The sequence below is a fragment of the Eublepharis macularius genome, chromosome 10, assembly GCF_028583425.1.
Source record: "Eublepharis macularius isolate TG4126 chromosome 10, MPM_Emac_v1.0, whole genome shotgun sequence".
Lineage (NCBI taxonomy): Eukaryota > Metazoa > Chordata > Lepidosauria > Squamata > Eublepharidae > Eublepharis > Eublepharis macularius.
Window position 1 is genome coordinate 81,805,798 of NC_072799.1, and position 25,262 is coordinate 81,831,059.

A 25,262-nucleotide genomic window follows, 5' to 3' on the forward strand; every position below is an offset into this window, starting at 1 on the left:
TAACAAAAATTTGGGATTTTGCTAACAATAAATCCATTAACCCTTGACCGAAGAACGGTACACTCCTCCTATCTGGGATGGTCGTCCTCTTCCACCGAGTGCGCAGCTTCAGGAGGGACGCACATGGAGCGGTGAGGGAGGAAGGGGACACCTACCTAGCCAGCCAGATCAGCCGAATCAACCCTGGCGATCAATGGGGCGACAGATGTCGCAGCCAGATCGCCCTCACATCCTAAATCCATTAACATGGAAGCAATTGTCAAATTTTAGGGAAATCATCATCTTACAAAATTATGGAAAATGAGGGAACTCTATGCTGTAGCCAATATCAAAGGCTGCATTACGGCAGCATTTTAAAGTACTCTGTGACACAAACTTAAATGCATGCATAACATGTAACAGCAAAATGCATCAGGGACATCTCCTGTGCAGACAATGGGAGCTGCGAAGCCCATGTCTGTGTGCAAATCCCATTCATTATTACAGGGCTTGGACAGGGAATGCCCCTGGTGCCCTGTGCCCATATTGGGCATCTTTCCTTCTGTTTCCTGCATAAAGCTCATGCAAAACAATTGTTTAATGCCCAAGCACTCATTTTAAACAGTGTTAAACCAATCAAAAGTATTGTAGGAGGAATGATCAGAAAATACATTTATTTTCGTAAGTTTTGATAAAAAATGAACTGCAACAATACTAGTATTTTGTGCAGATATAACCCTGGTGCCTTGCAACCCAGTTTACAAATTGGAAGCCAACCTCCTCCAAAGCAGTTGCTTCCTCCTTTCCCTTCCTCTTCTCCATGTTAACTATCTTTTCATGTTGCGAGTGCATCAAGGCATCTTATAATGAATGCCAGTTTCCTATCTAACCGCAGTTTGCAAATCTACTACAAAACATGGCTCCAGTCTCAAGTGTACAAAGGAACCATGTGTCATGTCAAATCATGATTAATATGAAAATAAAGGGAAAGCTATGCTGGAGAAGGAAGGATTAAGTACACGTTCCAGAATCCGGAGCTTCACAGTTATGTCTGCTTATTATTTCCTTTTAATAGGTGATGGTTTGTTCCTATACAGGATTCTTTTAGGTAATACACAGCATTATCTAACTTTCATATGCTTTGCATTTTCATATATGCCATTTCCCTATAACATGCGGAGTTCAGAAGCTAATATGCTAGAAATTCATCACACCAAATTGCATAAAACTAAAAGCAAGACTTTTGTATGCGCAAAAATGGAAAATACAAGAAGTGCCAACTATTGAAGATTGGATCCACAAATTGCTGTATATGGCAGAAATGGACAAAATGACAAGAAAATTGAGAAACCTGGACTCAGGACAGTTTAACACAGACTGGGAGAAGCTGAAACAATATTTGGAGAAGAAATGGGAGGTGGGAGGAGAACTGTGGCAGTTTGAGAACTACTGAAGTACAATAAAATGTAGAGGGGGGTGACTTTACCGGGGAGGAGAAGAGGTAAAAGAGAATTTCTAAGCAGTTATGATATTAGATTGATATATATAGAATAATAAATAGAATATTGATAGAAAATAATTAATCATAAGGGTTAACTATAAGGATTGATTAACTAATAATATTTTCTTTTTGATTCCGTACAGTGTACCAAACTGAATATGTTTATTTGAAGTTGTATATGAGTCAAATTGATTGATATCATATATAGACTTATGACTGAAGGGGAATAGAAATACTAATGTAAACAAATATAACTAAAATAGAAAGAAGAAGATAGAATGAATAACATATAGAGTATAAGTTAAACTGGTTGATTTATATGAATGTATGGTTTACATAGTTTATGATATATAGAAATATTTGAAAGTGAAATAATGAAAAATGGGATAAATTGTTTATCCATTATGGAAAATGGGACTCATAGTCAGGGTACAGAGTATTAAAAATAGTTAAAGAAGTATTGCTTAGAATAAAGGGAGAATATATATTTGTTAGATAGAGGAGATTAAAAGGAGTAAGGGAAAAGGGACAAAGGGTTGGAAAACTGTTGGAAGTCAACAAAAAGGGGGAGGAAAGGGAGGGGGTTAGAAATTGGGAAATGGGAATATTGACTGTAATGTGTAAACATTTGATCCTAACCCAATAAAAAATTTTTCAAAAAAAAAAAAAAAACTAAAAGCAAGGCTGAAAAATTGCTGCAGTCTCTAAGATTTCTCTAAGATTTAAGGTACAGCCATTTTTTTCTCCATCTGCCGTCTGTGTGCAGATTTTAGCTATGATTTGTGGGGAAAGTAGTTATCTAAATTTGGCCTTAACTGGCAATTTTCTTAAAAGGTTGGCATATAAACCTGTGAACACTGTTTAAAATGGAGAGACTACCCATACAAAAGTTAACAGAAATGCAATATAAAGCTTTCATGCCACATTTCTTTTGCTGAAATCTTAGGCAGAATATTCAGCTTGAGAGCTTTATTTAGGAAAACCTTACATGAAATTGCACAAGGAAGCAGAACTCAATGTCAGTGTTGCAAAAGGAGGAGAGTCCACTTAACACCTCTTGACACATGCACATCGCAGTATCCTTTGACCCAAGGGAAAAAAGCATAGAGAAGACCTTCAAGGAGCTTGACATCTTCCACCACCACCACCACCACCACCATCGTTACATCTTCTGATTAGTCAGCTATTGCATTCCTAATTTACATGCATGGGAAATTAGCAAGCATCTCCATCTTCTCATAGGGTTATACACGTGACAGGGCTTTGGTCCCAATTAAGCAAGACCTGAATGTACTGAGCTTACCAGAAATGCACCCTGCTGTCAACGTGGCAGCAACAGGAGACTGCCTCTTGCTCACCTTGGCAAGAAATCTAAAGAGTAAACCATCTCGTGCCATGGCAAACAGAATGCGGGGCAAAGGGAACATAGAGCCCAGAAGACTAGAATAGAAGAATTTAATTGTTCAAGTGCGATGGCAACAGTATTACGCTCCATTTCAAAACCAAACACAAACCAAGGAAGAAACAATATTCCCCTCGCCCTCCCATAAATTGCTTATGTGGGTCAAAATAATCCCAGTAACCAAAAATATGATTTGCAAGAGGCAATCGGTTTACTAGCTTTACTCTGAGATGCATGCTTTATTTTTCCTGCCATAACTGCCTGCCAGTGACTGAGTTCTGTGTTGAATCAAGAAGAGTGAGCGTGTCCATCTTCCTTAAAATAAATTAGCCTCCGGCCTCACCTGCTACAGCCCCCGACGATAAAGTAGCCACAAGCGGAGTCTTCGTTTTGGGACTAACTTGAGCTAGACATTTGAAAAGCAAGCCATCCTTCGCCATAGCATAGATTACACGTGGCATTGGAAAAATGGATCCAAGGAGACTGAATAAAAACCAAAACAACATGCGACAGGACCAACACAACTTCATGCAATGCATTAAGGAAGCAAGAAACAGTGCTAATTAAGAGCATGTAGTACCAGAAACATAACAGAGAAACATGAGCCATTACGGTTGAGAGGCAAACTTTTCTTGAATCTTCAATCCAATATTATGATACCTGTCTTATATAGGCAAAGTGCTTTGTAACCTTTATGACCTAGTCTGTCATATGTTTTCTGGCTCAGAGAGCATCTTCATGTGGTGGAGGAGCAGGTATACCTCCAGTTCCTTCATCACTCACAGGCACTCTACACGTTACTTCTGTTATGAGTTCTCCACAGAGCCAACCAGTACTCCTCGCTAGAGATGGGCACGAACCAGAAAAAAAACCGAACCATGCGGTTCGTGGTTAATCACATTTCATGAACCACGAACTTTCACAAACCTGCCCCAGTTCATGAATTGGTTTGTTTTGGTTCGTGAAAATGTCACTTCCGGGCTAGCAAATCACCACTTCCGTGTCAGCAGAAGGTCACTTCTGGGTCAGCAGAAGGTCTTCAAGAAGTCCATCCCCTGTTACCTAGGAAATTGATTGATCAGCGCCAGGCTGTCTGCAGTGATGAACTGAAAAACGAACCAGCCTAAAGTTCGTGGCGGTTTGTCAGAAATGGGATCTGACAAACCGCTGGTTCACGAACCGGTCTGGTTTGTCATGAATTTTGGTTCGTATTTCGGTTCATGCCCATCTCTATTCCTCACAGATACATATCACCTCGGGAATTGGCTTCTATAAAAAAAAAAGCATGCAAATAGGCTCAGAAAGCTGATACCGCAGGAGGAAAATCTCCTGCCTTTCTCCTAAGCTTTTTTCCCCATGCAAAAAAATTGTGGAGGGGAGATATTTCCCCATTTCTGCTGCTCCATGTGGACGTATTTTGTGCATGTGCGGCAGCAGAAAGGAGAAAACTCTCCTTCTTCACACTGTTTTTGCATGGGGGGAAAAAGCTTGGGAGAAAAGCAGGATCTCTCCTTCCCCTGGCAGCAGCTTTCAGAGCCCATTTGCACTCTCATTTTTCAAATAGAAGCCAATCCCCAAGTTGACGTGTGTCTGCGCGGAGCCCAGATTGGCTCTGTGGAGAACTCATAAAAGGAGTAACATGTAGAGTAACTGTCAGATAATAACACATAAGAGACAGGAGCAGTCTATGGATATACAATTTTTTGCTCACAGAAAAGAGAAGAAGATCTCACACACTGGATTATCTATACTACTGGACCTCTATATAGTGGAGGTGCATCTACCTGGTCCACCACTACATACATTAGGGTTGCCAACTCTGAGGGTGAAACCTGGGGAAGCTCAGGTTTGGAAAGAGGAGAGACCTCAGCAGAGTATAATGCCACAGGCCACCCTCTAAAGCAGCCAGTGTCTTCAGGGAAACTGATCTCTGTAATCTGGAGATCAGTTGTAATTCTAGATTTCCAGGTGGCTGGCAACCCTAACACGGAGACTGTCACCGACCCAATAAATATTTGAGCTGGACCTACATTTCTTCATCCTACAACAAGCACAATAGATTTAATCCTCGGTTAGCTCCACTTCTGAAGATGGGGGAATTTAGTTTGCGTGAACGGGACCTGCTAAGGAGCCTACAGAATAAGGATATGAATCTTGTTCTCCCAGGTTTCAATTCATTACTTTGTCCTGGGTCCAGATTCATGAACTCCACTCACATATAACATTCAGCCTCTCTCTCACGTGAGATAGAATGTAGAAGAGAGCTTTTTAAAATGTAAGAGTATTCCGGCCGATATCAATTTTACATGTCCTTTGCAGGCCTACAAAATGCAAAACTCAAATTGAAGCCTCACATGAGAAAATGTCCCAGTTCTCTTTTGGGGGGGATCTGATTAATGACAATATAGTCATCTTACATATGACAGCAGTAAAGCAATTTGGGTTTTCACTGTTGTTATTCTGAAATGTAGCACAGACAGAGAATAAATCTGGTAATACTTGCAATGCAATTAAGCTTGACTGCACCTTAAAAGATTGTCAGGCAGCAGGAAGAAAACAAGACAGGAAACATCACACATGCAGTCAGCAAGTACTCGCAAAAATACCAGCAGCAATTTATAATATATGAAATATGTTAAAATTTAAGTTGCATTACTCCTTTTTAACTGCAGTCCAGTTATATTGCCCAGCCCATATTAGAAGGAAGTACCATAAAGCAAGACACATCAATTGCTGCATCCCAGTACTGTCTATTCCAGTTGTGTCTACTGTGGCTCAGTTTCCTGAAATCATTTAACTACAGATGCCCAGATTAAATCGGGAGCCTTTTGCAGTCAGAGGAGTCCCTGACTTACATTGCCTATCCCTGGTTTGCTTTCCATTTTCTTTTATTCAGAGGTAAAATTAACAAACCACAATTTGTGAGTTGATTGAGCTTAAAATTCTCATGCTCTAGCACACTCTTCCACCCTCTTTATTACACAGAACTGTGACTGAAGACGTCCTGATCTCTCTAGTTAATTACAGTACCCTCGTCTGTGTAGCTGAACAAATTAATGTTTCTTTTTCAGGAATCAGGATTTTAAACCACAATTCAACGGTGGTTTGGAATCCTAGATAAGCAGGAATAGAACAACCCCATATTTGTTCAGGCACACCCAGATGGATATTACAAGAAAACGGATTTTGCTTGAAAATTTCCTAAAGCAGGAAACAAGGGAGAAGAAGGAGGAGGAAGTCGCCAAGCCCAAGAATGTGAGGATCATAGACATATCCCATTGTTTGTAACATCCAAGAGGTAAAACAATGGTGTGCCTCCAACTATTTGTGGACTTTGTACAGCAAGACTTTCCTACTTCTCCCTCCCACTACAGCCTCCAGGGGACACTGAGAGCCAAGCTACAAGTGACGCCTTACACAGGTTGGACACTTGTCAGCTTCCCTCAAGTTTTGATGGGAAATGTAGGCGTCCTGGTTTTACAGCTTGGCTCTCCATTACAGCTGCAAGACCAGGATGCCTACATTTCCCATCAAAACTTGAGGGAAGCTGACAAGTGTCCAACCTGTGTAAGACGTCACTTGTAGCTTGGCTCTCACTGAACACTCTAAAACAACACTGGAGGTGAGGTGGAGGTCAGAAAAGGAGAACCAGCAGAAATCTCGCCTTTCTGTCAGATGAATTTTGTAGTTGGACACATGCCAGTCCATGCCAATTTTTTAAAAAACTCAATCTGGGGAAAAATCATAAAAAATATTATCCAAAGTCCTTCACTAAAGGATCATAAGGAGTTTTACTATATGATCTGGAGGTTTCTTTTTTTCCTGGCACAAGCAGCCTGCGTTTAATGTGCCATTCAGTGCATTTCCTTTGAGTTTCTACTCTGGTTACAAAAGTATCCAAGGGCCAAAGTAGTCAAGATGATGTGATCGACAGTCTATCTACATGTTGTGAATTACCTGGGGATGCTCAAGTGCAGCACTTTATGTGTGGTCCTCAATTCACATGTAGGCTGTGCTTGCTCAGGACACAGGGAGCTCCCTTTTATAAGATTGTATCGTCAAGGGAGTCCAACTCTGTTTTCACTGTGACTTGCCAATTTGCATTTCTTTAAGGTGTGAGAAACTGTCAAGATCTGTATTTCAATGAATGGATGTGGGGGGTGGGGGGAACCGGAATACTCTTGGTCAGGGTTTTTTTTCTGGGAAAAGAGGTGGTGGAACTCAGTGGGTTGCCCTCGGAGAAAATGGTCACATGGCTGGTGGCCCCGCCCCCTGATCTCCAGACAGAGGGGGGTTTAGATTGCCCTCCGAGTGGCGCGGAAGGCAATCTCAACTCCCCTCTGCCTGGAGATCAGGGGGTGGGGCCACCAGCCATGTGACCATTTTCAAGAGGTTCCGGAACTCCGTTCCCCCACATTCCCCCTGAAAAAAAGCCCTGCTTTTAGTAGTTGAGGAGGAACTGATACCGGCCACAAATTGAAATGTGACTGTGCAAGCAAATACATGGGAAGTTGGAGGGGAACACGTGAAATGAGGTTCAATTAAGTGTCCCTAGGTAATTCGTAACGTGTAGAGAGACTGTGTGTTTGCCTCAGGGATGCACCTCAGTTTTGTAGTGTGTTCCCACTGAGGTACTCCTTCAAACAACTCTTGGTGGGGGGGGTTGCAAATGGTTTTATATGTACTGGTCGCAGACTGTAATAATAATCTTGACTTGACCTCTTGGGTGGCAATTATAGGGGGAGGTGCTCTGTTTTTATTTTGCTACAACAGACATGTTATGGCTGCCCTACTGGAATTTTCCCAGTCAAGACATCTATTATCAGTATGACTACCATGGAAAATAGGACTGTGTGAGAGCTACATGAGCCTACTAGACACAGTATATTCCATAACTTTTCCCAAACAAAACCATTCTGTGAGCTACACAAATAAGACCTTCACTGGTGGCTGCATGCCTCCTGCAGCACAAATCCATCATTATTATTAAGTGGCAGCACATTTTACTTGGTTCTTTAGAAAAGGCTCCCCTTGTCCTATTAGGGTACATCTATCCACATTGTTTTAATTGAGATAAGCAGGCTCACACCTATCATGTAGGGATGATGCAAAACTACTGGAGCTGGTGCGACCGATAGAACAACTTTTAAATAGCTGAGAGGGTATTTTGACCTGGCGCAGAAGTAATGTTCCCAGATTCCAAACCCTGGATGTGTCTATTCATAGGTTATGCCAATTTTAAATACCATAGCAGCTAAGCAGCCTCAGCAGTTAGTGAAATGAGTACATGTGAAATGTTAGGGTCCCTGCGCAGCAATGCTAGCTCTAAATGTTAGAAATATTTAAAATCATTTAAGCCAGCTTTTGGTGCATTTAAAATATATCTATTAGAAACGGAATACTGCAGGCAGGCACTATTTCTCTTTGGGGCCTTTCAACAAAAAGTGAAAATCATATTCTATGACAAAGTTGCTTCAAGATTCAGTACAACCAGCTTAAGTGATTTATGGAGGACAAGTTAAGCCCATACCAAATGCAGTTTCTCCAATTATACGCCCATTTTAAATAAGCAAACATTCCCAGGAGCTCCACTAAATAGCTCAGACAAATCTTGGCATAAGCACTCTGCTGGATTCAGCCTTTTCTAATTTTACTTTTAAATTCAGTTCAATACATGTATTCTTAAAAGCTGTGGTTTCTTGAACTAAACTGGAAGTAGAAAAGAGCAAGAATCCAGTAGCACCTATAAGACTAACAAAATTTGTGGAAGGGTATGAGCCTTTGTGAGTCACAGTTCAGATACCAGGTATCTGAAGAAGTGAGCTGTGACTCACAAAAGCTCATACCCCACCATGAATTTTGTTAGTCTAATAGGTGAGCTGTGACTCACAAAAACTCATACCCTACCACAAATGTTGCTAGTCTTATAGGTGAGCTGTGACTCAAGAAAACTCATGCCCTACCACAAATTTTGTTAGTCTTATAGTTGCTACTGGACTCTTGCTCTTTTCTACTGCTACAGACAAACATGGCTACCCATCTTGATCTATCTCTAGGGCTGGAAGGTTATGGGTACTGTTGGGGTAGTTCATACGTCTACATATATTTTCATGCTGTACAAGTGCATTCTAAACAATATTCAACAAACTGTGATGTTTGGGAACTGGCACTGACTAAGGAGACAGTGGAATTATAAACACAATAATTTTTCTTCTCAGAGTAAAAAAAAAAGTGTGTAGGTCTAAAAAAAAAAAACCCTGAACCACACATTCAGAAGAATCTGGCAACATAATTCTTCTGTAGCCCTTTAGAATGGCATGTTTGAATATCCCCCAAGTTTAAAAAAAAATTCATATAGAAATTAGGAAGGAAGCAAGGGCACGTACTATTGCTTCAACAGCCTAGCTATCTACAGGCAGCCAGTGGTTGACATTCAATTTTACATTCCCCCACCTGCATTCTAAAGAGGTAGAATACCAAAAGGGCTATACTATGTGATTCTCTCACAAGAATAGCTGAACCCTAGGCCAGAATCCAAAGATCCACCTGATTAGTTCCACATTCTGAAAGGTCCTTTGGACTCATGTTTCTTGACTACCAGCTCCTCAAATCGGATTGCAAACAAGCTGTCAAACAGTGTTTGCGATAAGACATTGTGGGGGGTGTCTCCTATTCCAACCCAATCATACAAAAGTCCTTGGGCATACCTGAAATAGCCCTTCAGGTCCTAAGACCTTTGTATGTCATACTTTCAGCATATAGACCTCAAGAAGTACAGAGCAAGACTATAACTTTTAGTTTTAAAAAGGAAAAAAATAATTCCCGAGTGTTTGATTAAGAGGTTAAATAATTTTTAACTCCAAAAATATACCAAATGAGAACAGGAAAAGGTCAGAAAAGAAGCAATAAGTAAATAAAGAATAAGTAACTAAATAAAATTTTCTCAGCGAAGTGGTAAGATGAGGAAAGATCCTTCCCAGCAACGTGGAAAGATAGTAAGCTAAGCTAGCCTGAAACTGTCTTGTTCTGTGCTTGAGCAGCAGCAAACTCTATTATTCAAGACATCTCTCTTTTGCAAATCTAATAAACCAATTCTTTTAAAACTATTTGTTCTATGAAACTATTCCCAATAATATTTTAGTCTGCCCTTTTTTTACCTTGTAGATAAAGCACACAGAGATCCCACTGCCACAACGTATTTTGCTGGGCCCCATCCAACATATTCAAATGCCACCGGGAGAGGACTCTTTTCGTCTATTAAGTAGTACGGCATCATCAGCGTCAGGGCAGCCGAAACACCAAAATAGGCCATAAAACAGACCAGGAGAGAAGTTACAATTCCAATCGGTATGGCTTTCTGGGGATTCTTGACCTCTTCCCCTACAGAAGAAAAACACACAAGAAGAAGTTCACAGATTGTAAATTAAAATATGATAAAATCTTACTGTCTTTCAGTTCAGATGGGCAATACGCAATTAGAAAGAGTTCTTATAAACTAGCTCATTTGTTGCAACATAACTTAGATCCATAAATACGAAAACATCTAAAAAGATTACATTTTCGGTCTAAATGGAAAGTGACCAACTGTGACCATTTTTATTTTATTTTATAATCAATTCTAGGACTGACATTAGACAATATGGAGCACAGGTAGTACATAAGAGTACATATTTAAAGCAACAGATAGTACATAAGGCAACATAGTGGTGAAGTCTAAGGTCCCTAACTCATTAGGGAACCATCTGAGACCCCCCTCCCTACAATACAGTCCTCCTATCTGAGTAAAAAGCCTTTTTGAATAATTTGGTTTTGCATCGTTTGCACATGTCTCCTGCCCCATGTTCCAAGACAGTGAATAATTTCTTTAGAAATTGGAATAATTTCATCACTATGAGCGGCCCAATATAAAATCACTGCACAACTTGGCTGTGATGACTATATAGATCGTACAGATGTAGGGATTTTGTGTTTGAGGCTGAATAGTGTGGTGGGATAGGACAAACCACTGTTGAATGCTAGCTCATAAAACAGAGCACGTCTGAACATCTACAGTTATCTTTCCCCAATAGTGGGGAAAGATATCTGTAGATGTCCAGAGGTACTCAGATAGTCGAAACAGTTATGTTGTATACTGTTCATGCATGATTGGGATGGAGCACAAGGCATGCAGCAGTCATGTGTCTCTTTTAGTTGATGGGACTCTCTTGATGTGACTCTCCATGATCCACAGGGTGAATACCACGGATTTAGATAAATGAAGAATCCACACCAGAGTGCTTGCTCTCTGAATCAATAAGGGAGGAACATCACCAAGGCCGCAATCCTGTTCATGTTTAAGGAAGCAAAATCAAAAAGAGTCCAGTAGCACCTTTAAGACTAACCAACTTTATTGTAGCATAAGCTTTCGAGAATCACAGTTCTCTTCGTCAGATGCATGGAGGGCAAGAAGAAACTGGTCAGATATATAAGTCTGACCAGTTTCTTCTTGCCCTCCATGCATCTGACGAAGAGAACTGTGATTCTCGAAAGCTTATGCTACAATAAATTTGGTTAGTCTTAAAGGTGCTACTGGACTCTTTTTGATTTTGCTACTACAGACTAACACGACTAACTCCTCAGGATCTATGTTTAAGGACGCTACATTGAGTTGGGACGTTCTGCGTAACAAACATGTGCCCTACAACTGCGCTACAGCCCTAACAGGCACAGGGTCAGACTGCTACAGCTCAGTGGTCATATATTACAGCTCTATCAATATTACAGCTCTCATTCTGCCACTTGGACTGAGTACCCAAACTGTGTATCTTACCAGTTGTTGCAATGCAATCAAATCCTATAAAGGCATAGAAGCAAGTTGCCGCACCAGCCAGAGTTCCTGTAAATCCATACGGCATAAAGCCGCCAACTCCAAATGCACTAGTCACATTCTCAGAGGAGGAGAGGTTTCTAAAAAATACAATTAAAAAAAATACAAGAATGTCAGATGGATTTTCCCCCCACCTAGAAAGGCTACTTGAATAACAGTAAAGCAATTTTCAGTATTACTTTCTATAAATATGGATTTTAAGATAAGCAGATTGGATAAAGGGATCTCTACAAACAAACATTTTTTGAAAGGTACACAAACCCCCATTATTCTAGAGAGGTACCAAAGGCAAAATTCTCACGTTACGTTTCCTTGCTTGCTCCTTGATCATTCCTCCCTAAATGTGAGCATTCCTTCTCAGAACATTTAATGGGTCGGCACAACATTTTTTTCTTATATGCAGTGTAGACCAGCGCTTTTTTTCAGATGGAATGCAGTGGAACGGAGTTCCGGAACCTCTTGAAAATGGTCACATGGCTGGTGGCCCCGCCCCCTGATCTCCAGACAGAGGGGAGTTGAGATTGCCCTCTGCGCCACCGAGCGGCGCGGAGGGCAATCTCAACTCCCCTCTGTCTGGAGATCAGGGGGCGGGGACACCAGCCATGTGATCATTTTCTCCGAGGGCAACCCACTGAGTTCCACCACCTCTTTTCCTAGAAAAAAAGCCCTGGTGTAGACCAATACAAGTCTGGTAGGAAAAATACTGCAAAATTCAATGTGCAGTAGGCCCTGTGAATCTGAGTGGGTGCAGCCTTCATATGATACAGTGCACAGACAACCACGTTCTGACCTGCTTTGTGCAGGCCGACACGCTGTCAATGCAGGGACCAGCAGTCCTGTGGAATGGTTTAGCAGGCAGCCATCACTGCATCATCAGTGAGAGGCAAACCCCAGGACATAATTTGCAGCCGGGACCTTAGTAAATATATGAATCTAGAGGAGAGTATATCTTCAGGATTTTGACATACTTGAAGAAGAATTTACATTTATAGTAGAAGATACCTTACAAAAACTGTCCCTAAAAGTGCTTCTTCCACCCCTTCCGATTATTCTACTTAAACGTCACAACATTCTCACTAACAGTACAATTGTAAAACAAATCCAAACACATCCTTTTAAACCCACTGACTACAATGGATTCAGAAGGATGTAAACTCTTAGGATTGCTCTATAAATAACATTTCCCACCCTTCAGTGGCTATTCAACACTTTTAGTAGTGCATCAAACATATGTTTTTACTGATTTTTATGTTAATAGAACGTCAAGCACAAATATATGGCTAACAGAAGCCAAAAAAAGCTTATATTACTCTATATATACTGTGTAATTTATAAGATATTCTTCTGTTTTCTTCCAGTTACTCATATCTCCTTTCACGAAACCAGATATCATCACGAAGAGGAGGACCAAGATGTTAACAGCAGTGAAGACTTTATTCACCCAAGCAGATTCTTTTACTCCAAATGATAACAGGCCTATAAAAACGAGACACTGAGTTACATCATAATTAAGCTCTATATTACAACATTTCCAGTATTACCTCTCTTACTGTTTTACAATACTTTCTCTTTATGCTAGATCACTCTAAAAGCCAGCCCACACACTCACCGGGCCCAACATTTCTGTTTCGTCCTAATTTCCAGCTTTCTCAGTAGCAACCTCATCCTTTGGAATAGGATGCAAAAGAAATGCAAGCAGCACCATCTTTGTCAGTGTCTAGAAGGGCCTTTGAGAAGATCACAGATGTTTAACATGACTAGTGATTGTTTGCTGGACCTGATAGGAGTGGCTTCGATTATTATGTGCATTTGTCTTTTCTTTTTTTTTAAGAATTTTTTATTGGATGGGTTTACAAACATACATATAGAAATCATTATCATTATTCACCCCATTGCATTTTCCCCATCCTTTCCCCCTGCCCCTTTTCTGGTGACTCCCAGCAGTTTTCCATACCCAACTTAATCTAAAAAGTATATCATATAAATTCTTAAAGTCTATAATAATAATGTAATAATGTAATATATATCTATATTATACCTATCAAATCTCTTTAATTATCTTAACAATCTACACTAACTATATTGCTTATCTTAGTTAAAAATATAAAAATTATATAAGTAATAATAGGTACATATACTAACTAAAAAAAACCTACATATATATATGTAACATACTATTCCTTACATACCAATTAACGATATTATCTATATTTCACATATACTCCCTATAACCTTATTACTCATAATTATACTCCCCTGTAAATATACTATACTAATCCAATAAAATACAGTAAAATATACCCCTTTTTAACCTTAAGTAAGTTTCTATCTCCCCTACTTCTCCAAAGACCACAGTTTCCCCTTCATGTCCCACTTTTTCTCCACATATTTCTTAAATTTTTCCCAGCTTAATGTATAGTCCATATTATGTGCATTTGTCAATGTGATGGTTTGAATTAGGGTTGCCAGACCCTTATCCTCCCAGTAAGGTGGGGGGGGGGGAGATCCAGCACTCACCTTTTGGATGTCCTCAGACATGTATGAAGCACGCAGGAGCTCCCAGTGTGGTGTGATGATGTCACTTCTGGGCGTGACCTCATTGTGCAGGCTGCTGGAGTGCTCCCACACTTCACACAAGTCACCCTGGTGCAAAGCGCAGGAGCGCTCCCACAGCCCAGGAGTGATGGCGGGGGAGTGAAGGCTGGGAGCAGGGAATCCCCCGCTCCCACCAAAAGACCAGTAACCCTAGTCTGAATATATCCTGTGTCTTTTTAATTAAGATATTATTAGAACAGCTTTGAGTGATGGTTTTCAGAAAAGCCATATATAAATATTTTAAATATGTAAGCAAGTAATTTCTGTGCATGCATTCAATTCCATGCATAAACTTATCTGCAGCAGATATACTGGTATACTATCTAGTTCCCTCAGTTCTTATTTATCGTTTTTGAAGCAGAAAGAGAGTGGGAATGAGATGTATGCAGGGCTTTTTTTCAGCAGGAACGTGGGGGAACAGAGTTCCAGAACCTCTTGAAAACGGTCACATGGCTGGTGGCCCCGCCCCCTGATCTCCAGACAGAGGGGAGTTTAGATTGCCCTCTGCGCTGCTCCAGAGGTGCGGAGGGCAATCTCAACTCCCCTGTCTGGAGATCAGGGGGCGGGGCCACCAACCATGTGACTATTTTCACCGAGGGCAACCCACTGAGTTCCACCACCTCTTTTCCCAGAAAAAAAGCCCTGGATTATGCAAACACTATCCAATGAAGTAAAGGGCGTTTGCAAGGGCTTCTGCCCCAGTACATGTCATGGGATTGCTGGACTGACTGCCAAGTGTCCAGTTGATCCATAGCTCAATACAAGGACTTGATTCGCTTAGCAAAAGAGGCATGAGATAGTTCCTGTGCACAAGAAATATGCACACAAACAAGCCCACAATTAAATACAAGAGAATAATAGTGCAGGGATATGTATGCACGTGATACAGATGTCCACTGAAAATTACTAGCCTATTTCTACTGAAATCTGACAACACAGCCCATTTAAAATAGTGTTTAAAAGGGTCGGATAAACTGTTTATTCCTGCTACAAAAAGCCAAACTTGGATCTTTTTTTTTGCACCAAAATCAGATTATCTGTCATTATAAATATGCAGCATTTGGGACAAAGTAGTATTTGTTTATTATCACAATGGATTCTTCTCATTAGCTGCAGATAATAAAATGAACATTAAAATATCTTACCTGCCAGGAGTAATATAAGACAAACTGCAAAAAAATCTGGATATTCTGCCAGACCAGAATAATTCATTCTGAAGTAGGTTCTAAAAAAATAACCAATTTGTTTTCCAAGCAGCTCGTCAAAGGTGCCACTCCATGCTCTTGCTACGCTTGATGTACCTTCAGGAAACAGGAGGAGAAAGCTGTAAACATTGCAAATGAGAGCTAGCCCTTTAAAGGAAAAAAAAGTGTCAATTATCACTCAAGAGCATTTAGTAGTATTTCTTTCAAAGTGTTTTAACATTGTCAAATCCTAAACCTATAGAATCACAGGCTTAAAGCTTCAGACCTCTTGATAACTTTGATTCTTCCTTAGTGTATACACAGTTTCATATATGGTCCTCCATTATGATATACACTTTACTTTTCTAGCAACCAAACAAAAATGTAATCCATGCTCAAATTCCTGGATCTGGTGGTGATAAGGACCCAGTTTGACATCCTAGAATACTGAAGCAATAGATTATGGGAAAAGATGGTTCTGGATACCGAACTTTAGGAGAACAGTTGATGGATATGACCAAGAAAGTCATAGAAGATGCCTCTGCACATAGCAAAAGGCCTAGCCTGGCTCCATAACCAGACATGCCACAATATATACAATGCAGAGAGTGTCTGAGAATGGCAAGAATGTCTAAGTTCACAGAAGTTAGAGATATTATTCAAGAATGAATGTATTTGTTGAGCAGCAAAAGATAGTTGTATGTATGAGAAATCACTAATTTTACAAAGACTTTGTTAAGACAGAAGGAGGCAAGAATGAACTTACTATTGTATATACTTTAAGAAGATTTTTCAGAAATGGATAAAAGAAAAAGTGTATTTCTGAACAGCCCAGTTTCAGGTAGTGGTTAAGAGCAGCAGGACTCTAATCTGGAGAACCGGGTTTGATTCCTCCCTCCTCCGCTTGAAGCCAGCTGGGTGACTTTGGGCCAGTCACAGCTCTTCCAGAGCTCTCTCAGCTCCACCCACTTCACAGGATGATTGTCATGAGGATAACAACAACACACTTTGTAAACGGCTTTGAGTGGGCATTAAGTTGTCCTGAAAGGTGGTATATGGTGGTTATAAGGTGGTATAAGGTGGTTACTGAATGTTATTGAGAAGCAGCCATATGGAGTACGTGATGGATTGGATTCCAACCAGTTTTCCAGTTGATAAAAAAGGAAGGAGGGGTCTTCTGCATAGACAAAAGTCATGTGGTAAAAGGGTTTGCAATAAGGAAAAGAACTGCGGGAGGCTAACTGAAAAAGCGGGTGGAATCCAATCCACTGTCTGACCCATTGTGCCCCAGGTTACAGTTGCTGCTTCCTGGGAGTGCTTTGAATCAGCAAAGTGGATGGAAAACACACCTCTGTGTTTATGTGAATTGGCACCGAGTAATCAATCAACTGTAACCGGAAATTACTTCCTCCATATAGCTAAATTCCAAAGACCATTTGGGCCACTCTTAAGTGGGGAGATTTTCAAACATCTAAATGGCCTCAAATGGAATAGTAGTTTTAGTAATAATAAGAATAACAACAGCGTGCTTATAGACTGCCCTTCTGGACAGGTTAGTGTCATACTCAGAGCGGTGAACATAGTCAGTGTTGTCCCTGCAATACAGCCAGAGAACTGGGGCTGAGAGGAGCGGCTGACCCAAGGCCACCTGCAGAGTTCACGGCAGTAATGGGAGACTGCTGATTCACAGCCCAGCCACTTAACCGCCAGGCTACAGCGGCATTTAGAATTTCATTTCTAACACAGCTATTGCTTTCTACACTCAGGCTAACTGAGCATTTTCCAAAATGAGTTATGGTTAACACTCCACACAACTCAGTAATACATACAGCCTCTTACTACTACATGTTTGAATGTAAGACAAAAATTCAGCACCACACCCTGTATAACACAGGGTGTAATATTACACAACAGTTACAGAGAAGAGGTGCAGAATAATTCCTCTAGGATGTGTTCACTATGCTGGATGCTAGCCAGTGCATCCGAAGCCAAGACTTCTTGGACAAAATCATAAACAAACCAGGGCTTCAGTTTTATGCTGCTCTCAGGAAGCACAGATCTATCAGTAGATATCTATCTAGTGCACTTTCATCCTGCCCTTTCTTCAGGACAATGTACCTGGTTCTCCCTTCTTCTTTTTTCCTTCTCACAACAATCCTGTGAGGTAGGTGAGCCTGAAAGAGAGTGACTAGCCCAACATAAACCAGCAAGCTTCATAGCAGTGTGGAGATTTGAACTTGGGTCTTCCGGGTCTTATTCTGACTCTCTAACCCCCCTTTGCCACATTGGCTATCAGGTGTTTAGGACAAGACTCATAGGCCACCCAGGGTAATCTCAGGACTGTGCACTCAGTCCTGTACCCTTTGCAGAGGCCACCTACCACTCCAACTTGACAGCCCTACCCTTGAACCCAGCACTCTATGCAGCAAAGTTTGACACCTTCCTCCAGTCTAAGAGCCCCCCCCCCCTCTCCTCTCTTGAAATGAAAGGATAGAGATATCATGAGTCAGTCTTTTTCCTTTTGCGTATGTGAAAGACAGAGACGGCCCAAATTACTTTGTCAAATTTTACAGCGTCAATGAGAAAAGAAAATCCAGGTAACAGTTGTTAGCTGCCGTTTTCCCTCCTGGGTCCCAAACTCACCTATAACGTAGGACAAAATGAGATTCCAGCCGGTGATAAAAGCCCACAGCTCACCAACGGTTACATAAGTATACAGATAGGCAGAGCCCGTTTTCGGAACACGAGCACCGAATTCAGCATAGCAGAGACCTGCCATTACAGAAGCTAAGGCAGCTATGAGGAAGGAAACAACAATGCTGGGTCCGGAATTGGCTTTGGCAACTTCTCCAGCAAGGACATAAACGCCTGCCCCGAGAGTGCTTCCTACTCCCAGGGCAATAAGATCCACAGTCGATAAGCAGCGGCATAATTTGGAATCTTCAAGGCTATCCAGAGTGACGACTTTTCGCCTCAAAAGGCACCGGACGAATGACAAGGCTGGTCCACAGGTGATCATGGTGGAGGAAGAAGGCTGGGGAAAAAATTAAATACATGGAATGCATTTTGTTAATCTCAAATTGACAGATGGTATATTTCAAGGAAATTATGGCAGTTCCAATTACCAGCAAATACAAACGGATAAGATTTAAGAGACGAATGTTACTTTCTAGGTTGAGAATTGGAAAGAATAATACATGGGACTTTTGTTGAACTAAGAGTTGGTGAACACTAACATATCAAAACTTAACATTGGGGACAAGATACAGGGTCCACATCTCACATTTTTTCTAAATCTCCATTATCTCATGAACAGCTTTAGCATCAATTTTCCTGCAGAATGTGTCTATATGCAGGGCCGGCGCCACAATTGAGGTGGTGAGGCGGGCGCTGTGCAGCCGAAAGGGGCTGCCGGGGACGGAGGCGCGCACCATGGAGATGGCGTGTCTGGCCCACAGCAAATAAGGGGTTGGAAGAAAGGACTACATCCCCAGCAGGGCCTTATGCTCTGTGGATAAGTAGTTACTGTTGGAACCCAGCCCAATGGATGTTCACCTGGCCTTGACCAGGGCCTTTTCAGTTCTGGCTCCAGCCTGGTGGAATATACTCCCACTGGAGATCTGGGCCCTGTGGGATTTGTTGCAGTTCCACAGGGTCTGTTCCACCGGGCCCGTGGTTGAGTGGCCGGCATTCTGTTCCTCCTGACTGCTGTGCTCTATACCCTGCTACCCTGGATGACGCATCACGGCTGCGCCTGTGGTTTCTTTATTGCAGTTTTATTATCTGATGTTTGATGGCTTTAACTAATGGATATTATGACTTTAAACTTCTGTTTTTTACTGTTTTAAACTGTAATTATTTTTATTGTTGTGAGCCACCCTGAGCTTGTTTGCGGGGAGGGCAGAATATAAATATGATAAAATAAAAATAAATATACCAGCATTACAGCCAAATACACAAATGGAATCATTCAGGGTCACTATACTACAATGGACTATACTCCTGTGGATAATATATACAATCTATATTATCCTGTTGTGTAATTTCTGCATTGTTTGATATGCCGTATTAGCACATATGCTTTGTTTTAGCTTTGTTCCAGATTTTTGCTTGGTTCTAATTTCTGCAATCCTAATCCTATTACATTGCTTACTGGAAGTTCCATTCTATTGACTGTATTAACTTACCTTGTGTAATCCGCCTTGGATCTCAGTGAGAAAGGCAGACTATAAGTAACATAAATAAATATACTGCTGCCAGACATAAAGAGAAACAATACACAAAATATCTTGTGCCCTTCCATAATTTACTTGACCATGGGATCACATTCCATACATATCCAATATGGCCTGCCCCCTTCTCTTCACAGCATATTAAGAAATGTTGTATATTTTCTTTATCATATGATGTGAATAAAGATTTTCTTTCTATTTCATTGCTTTTGACTCTCCAGGAAATTAGCCAGATATTTCAGATTCAACTTTGTTACAAAGCATTGCAGAATGAAGTTAGGAATATATCACTAAACACATTGAATCGTAGAAGTTTCTTTCTACTACATGTGTAGCCTATGAGCCAAATAAGCAGTATCATTAAAGAACTACATGTGTCCATGGTACACTATCTTTATTTATACACACTGGGAATACTGATCCAAATACCAACAAATAAAATCCAGTTTGTATCCTCTTTTACCTCCACAGTATATTCCACAAAACAGGCTGTTAGTAATTACTGATTTACTTTGATGCATACTAATGTCTTCTCCAGTCTGGACAGATTTTCTTGCACTATATACCTCTCGAAAAGCTCACAATCTAAAATTGCACAAAACCTTAAAAAGCACCCCTTTGTCTCAACCACAAGGGAGCTCCCTTTCCTCTTGCAGTTAAATGAATCCCTCACCAATCTAGCTACTCCTATCTCCTCCTGCTAAGAAATCTTATTAAGCCAGTGCTGTTCCTTCCAGCTTTCACCATCCAACCCAACTCCACCCAACCCTAACTCCAAATAAGCAGATTCAAGCCCATAATCCTCACGTCGTCATCATCTCACTCCATAGTAGGTATATTCTCTGAGAGCTGCTGCAGTTTTCCCTTGTCAAACTACTCCCAACCAGCCACAGTAAGTGAACAACGGTTATTCATTTGAGAGTATCCCACACATCTGTTTTTAACACTGTGCTTCCGTTGCATGGATATTCCATTTTTCTAGTACTCAAGAGAAGAAATATTTTCTAGGGACTTTAGGAAAATTCACATCTTCTGTACACCCCTGTGCAGCAGGGGTGGTAGAAAGTACCCTCAAGTCATAGCTGACTTACGGCGACCCCTAGTGGAGTTTTCAAAGCAAGAGTAACAAAGGTGGTTTGCCATTGCCTACCACTGCAACCCTGGTCTTCATTGGAGGTCTCCTATCCAATTACTAACCAAGGCTGACCCTGCTTAGCTTCTGAGATCTGACGAGATCAGCCTCACCTGGGCTATCCAGGTGAGAGCAGACTGCGGCAGTATGCTAGTTTATTTAGGTAGAGCACATGCCATCATTTGTGACATAGAAGATAATTCTCTTCCTACCATGCTCCATAGTTTTGTGACCTCGTAAATGATTCTTTAAAACAATTCTTAGAGACTGTGCATTCCTCTCACCCCGTTCACCATATCAGAGTAGTCGCCCACTCTCGAGTTAGAGGAGAAGATGGTAAGCCAACCCCCAGCTGCAGCTAATCTGGGTCTCAAGATGTCTACTCTTTTAATAAACTAGTTAAATGTTGGTCCTTGCTGGCTTTAGATTAGGCTATGCTTACTGAGCCTATCAGTCTTCATTATAAATTCTAATAGGGAAACCCTAAACAGAGGAATATCAATGGGGTTTGAAGAGTTTAACTCTCTTTAGGATTGCACTGTAAATAAAAATAGCCCAAACAGAATTTACAAGACACTGGAAGCAATTCAAAAGAAACAGTTCATAAAGCATTTAAATCTCCTCTTGGCTTCATTATTCATAATCAAACTGATTATGCAAATAGTAGATTATTTCACTGAACCAGCTTAGACTTTCAGTACTAATTTATCTTAGAGGAGGACATCATTTGCTTTTCTAGTTTGTAAAGAGAACATTAAAATATGGTCACGCTAGGTGGTATGTTTTAATCGACAAAGGGAAAACATTGTTTAGAAATGCAGAGCGATCCAAATTTCAGAGACCTCCCATATGTGGGGGTGGGTGGGTTTCAATATTTTTTCTATTCACATATTCATACAGTTTTATGCTTAGCTATGCATTTCAATAAATGTTCCACTTCAACACACACTGTCTTTATACCCAGATCAACTCTCAGATACAATACCTATCCTTCAAAATGTGTTTTACAAGCCTCCCACTTCAAAACACCAACTTCTTTTCAGCCCAACCTCTACTCACCCAATAAAAATATTCAACTGGTAGATGTAGACAGCAAGTGCTCAGGAGGTCAGTTTTACTTAAATATCTGCCTTAAAAAGTGGAAACAGTAGGTGGTGTAAAGCTGCAGGACTGGAGGGGGTGGAGGAAAAGCAGCCACAGGTGATTGGAGGAGACAAAGCATATCCAACTATTTGCCAAACCAAGAAAAAAAAAGTTTTGCTATTCATATAAGTCATTCCTTTTATATATACACAAAATGAAATCGTGTTTGCTTTTCCCCATTTAAATATATAGTCAGTTTTTTACTGAAACTAGTTTAGTGACGGGGCATATTTATTAACGAGAGACTCGGATCAGTTTAATTGGTAGGTCTTTTTACACTTCTTATTGCTGACCTTGCAAGCTGTAAATATGCAGAGGCAAGCTTCTTCCTGCAAATCAAGAAGATTATCTGGACTGAGGCATCAGCTGATTAACCGAGGGAGACAAATTTTGATCCTTGAGAGGAGGGTCAAACATACTCCTTTGATATTTTAGTTCTAGTGAATCACTGCAATGAGGAATGAGAGGACGAAACAATCAGTATTAATAAACAGCCTTCCCACCTAACAGTGCCTTTTGCTTACCTACAACCAGGGCTTTTTTTCAGATGGAACATGGTGGAACGGAGTTCCGGAACCTCTTGAAAATGGTCACATGGCCGGTGGCCCCGCCCCCTGATTTCCAGACAGAGGGGAGTTTAGATTGCCCTCTGCGCCAAGTGGCGCAGAGGGCAATCTAAACTCCCCTCTGTCTGGAGATCAGGGGGCGGGGCCACCGGCCATGTGACCATTTTCGCCAAGAACGATTTATACTTTAAAAAAACTCCTCCCTTCTTCCAGCTGACCCAAAGTGATGTCATTTTGCAGTCCTGAGTTCTACCACTGAGTTCCACCACCTCTTTCCCCAGAAAAAAAGCCCTGCCTACAACTGATTTCATAGTTCTGTCAACTGAGAAATTATATAGGAAAAAGCTATGAGGCAGATGATTCTTTAAATCACTGGATTTTTTTTCATAGAAACAGATTAGACTCATTTGCTTTCCTGAAGATGATCTTCAATGTTAAAAGTTTATAGAGACGAAGCTACCAACAATCTATCCAACACCCAAAGGCATCCTACGTTTTCATACTTGCTCCTTAAGTGTGAACCACTTTTCTCACATGATACATTTGGTGAAGCATTTGTAACCTTATGCCATAATCAAAAAGCAAAAGAAAGACTAGTACAAGAACTATGTTTTGTGGAAGAAATCAAACATGTTTATCTATTCTAATATGCATTAATGTACATAGTTAAAAGTAAATATGCTTAAGGTCCAGATCATGCAAAAATACATTTCCCATACAGAACTAGTTACTGGTTTCGGAGGGAAGGCACTTATACTTCGTATCTGGCTGTTGTCTAGTTATCCATGTTGATCTTGAGCCTGGAAGCGGTTCTGTGTACTGAGGCTGTGTACTGACAACTCCTTTTGAGAGTGTTTGAGGAGGTATCATTGCCCACAGTTAAGCAGATGTTTGTTCTTCTGTCCTGCAATGGCCTTTGGGCAAACTGGACTTGCACATTTCTGCAGCATTTCATGCACTACCTTAGAAAAACTGAAATTAACTCCCAGCCACAAAACCAACACTGATGCAACAGATGCAAATACACACTGCTGTGACATTTGGCATTCTGCCCACTTCTACCTCCCTTAGCCTAAGTACTTTTGGAACAGTATGGACTTTTTTTAATTAAGTGAAAGAATACAAAGATCAGTACATGAACCAATCGTAAACCTTTTCACAGTTCATTCCCAGCAATTCCACATCATTCAAGAACAGCTTCTTCCATTTCCCTGTCCCCCAGATCAGATGTGCAAGGCAAACGCTACCTCCCTTACCCATCAGAACTCACAATGTATACAGTATCATATGCTCCTAAAATCCACTCACTATGTGGACATAAGCAACGGTTATTCTCTCCTGTGTAACTCACTTTTAAGAAATTCTTTTCCCTCTTTAATGTCCATCCATATAATGGACAATTGAGAACAGCATCTTAGACATGGTATTATCAAAGGGCAATGCTTTTCGCACTGACCAGACAGGATTCAAAAGACAGCTGCAAGCAGAAGCATGCTCATGCGTTGAAAGAGCAACACTAGAAAGCAAGCCCTGGGGACTTTCAGTTGATATAACTGTCTGCATCGAACACTATCTGTACAGGCTCGCACCTACTCTGCAGCCTGCCTGCACCATCAAGCAATGATAGTATAGCACGGCGTTAACATTCTGGTACCAGTTCTGTTTCTTCCTTCCCACTCCATCTTACTTTTGTGCCAGTACAAGCTACCCCCCACCCCACCCCCCACACACACAGGGTATCTGACTAGATGCTAAACCGAATTATTCAAAAAGGCTTTTTACTCAGATAGGAGGGCTGTATTGTAGGGAGAGGATCTCAGATGATCCACTAATGAGTTAGGAACCATAGACCTCACCACTATGTTTCACTGGATTCCTGCTAATATCTTTGTGAATTTGTATCTGTTTACTCTATGGCATTGTTCATGGAAATGTTCCTGATATTGACTGTACTTATCTCACACTGTGTAGTCCGCCTTGAGTCTCAATAAAAAGGCGGACAATAAATAAATAAATAAATAAATAAATAAATAAATAAATAAATAAATAAAATGGACTCACAGCATTACTGTTTTCCATGAAAAGGCTACAGCACAGTGGAACCATAAGGATTGTTTTAATGCTAATTTACAATTTATTGCCTCTGTCCACTGACACTGCTCTACGGGTTGATACTTCACAGAAACAGAGAGCCTTGAGCGACAGGCTACTCCAAGGAATTTGATTGAGCATGAACAGATCAGAGGAAGACTTTTGAACTGGATGCTGGGGAGAAGAGAGGCTGATTTCAGCCCCAGCTGAGAAGAGTTGTGTACTCACAGTTTGGAGATTCAGCCCTGACTGAGAGCAGTTTAACACAGATAGGAGAACTAGGGGAAAGTTGGCAAGGAAGTCTGGGAAGTAGATGCAGACTCCCATTTGGGCCAAAGAAAGAGGATAGATCTTCTAGTGAGGGGAGAATTTCCCTACCCCGTGAAACAGGAAGTTAGCCCTGGAGAGTGAAGAAATTCCTGGTCTGGTGTGGTTAGAAACTGCCTTAAAGGTCAGTTAAAAACTCAAGAGGAGTACTGGTGTTTCCACAGAAGGGGTATGGGTACTGGAAAGAGGGTATTGGCCTTCTGGAAACCAAAGAGAGCAAGAGAATACTCAAAGTATGTATACT

At 40.9% G+C, this 25,262-nt stretch overlaps 1 protein-coding gene across 4 annotated transcripts in view; it reads right to left on the reverse strand.

The window, feature by feature from the left end:
• SLC7A2 (solute carrier family 7 member 2) overlaps nt 1-25,262 on the reverse strand; it is a 58,029-nt gene that overhangs the window by 10,549 nt on the left and 22,218 nt on the right. For 2 of the 4 annotated variants that reach the window (XM_054990177.1, XM_054990176.1), the window contains exons 2-7: nt 18,171-18,561; nt 15,489-15,644; nt 13,059-13,224; nt 11,692-11,828; nt 10,040-10,262; nt 3,226-3,365 (exon numbers count right to left, since the gene is read on the reverse strand). In XM_054990177.1, coding sequence (XP_054846152.1) covers nt 3,226-3,365; nt 10,040-10,262; nt 11,692-11,828; nt 13,059-13,224; nt 15,489-15,644; nt 18,171-18,546 — 1,198 coding nt within the window. In that variant the 5' untranslated portion in view covers nt 18,547-18,561. Of the gene's footprint in view, nt 1-2,783; nt 2,921-3,225; nt 3,366-10,039; nt 10,263-11,691; nt 11,829-13,058; nt 13,225-15,488; nt 15,645-18,170; nt 18,562-21,950; nt 22,023-25,262 lie in introns of those variants that run through there. The other 2 variants (XM_054990175.1, XM_054990178.1) reach the window with 2 other exon arrangements.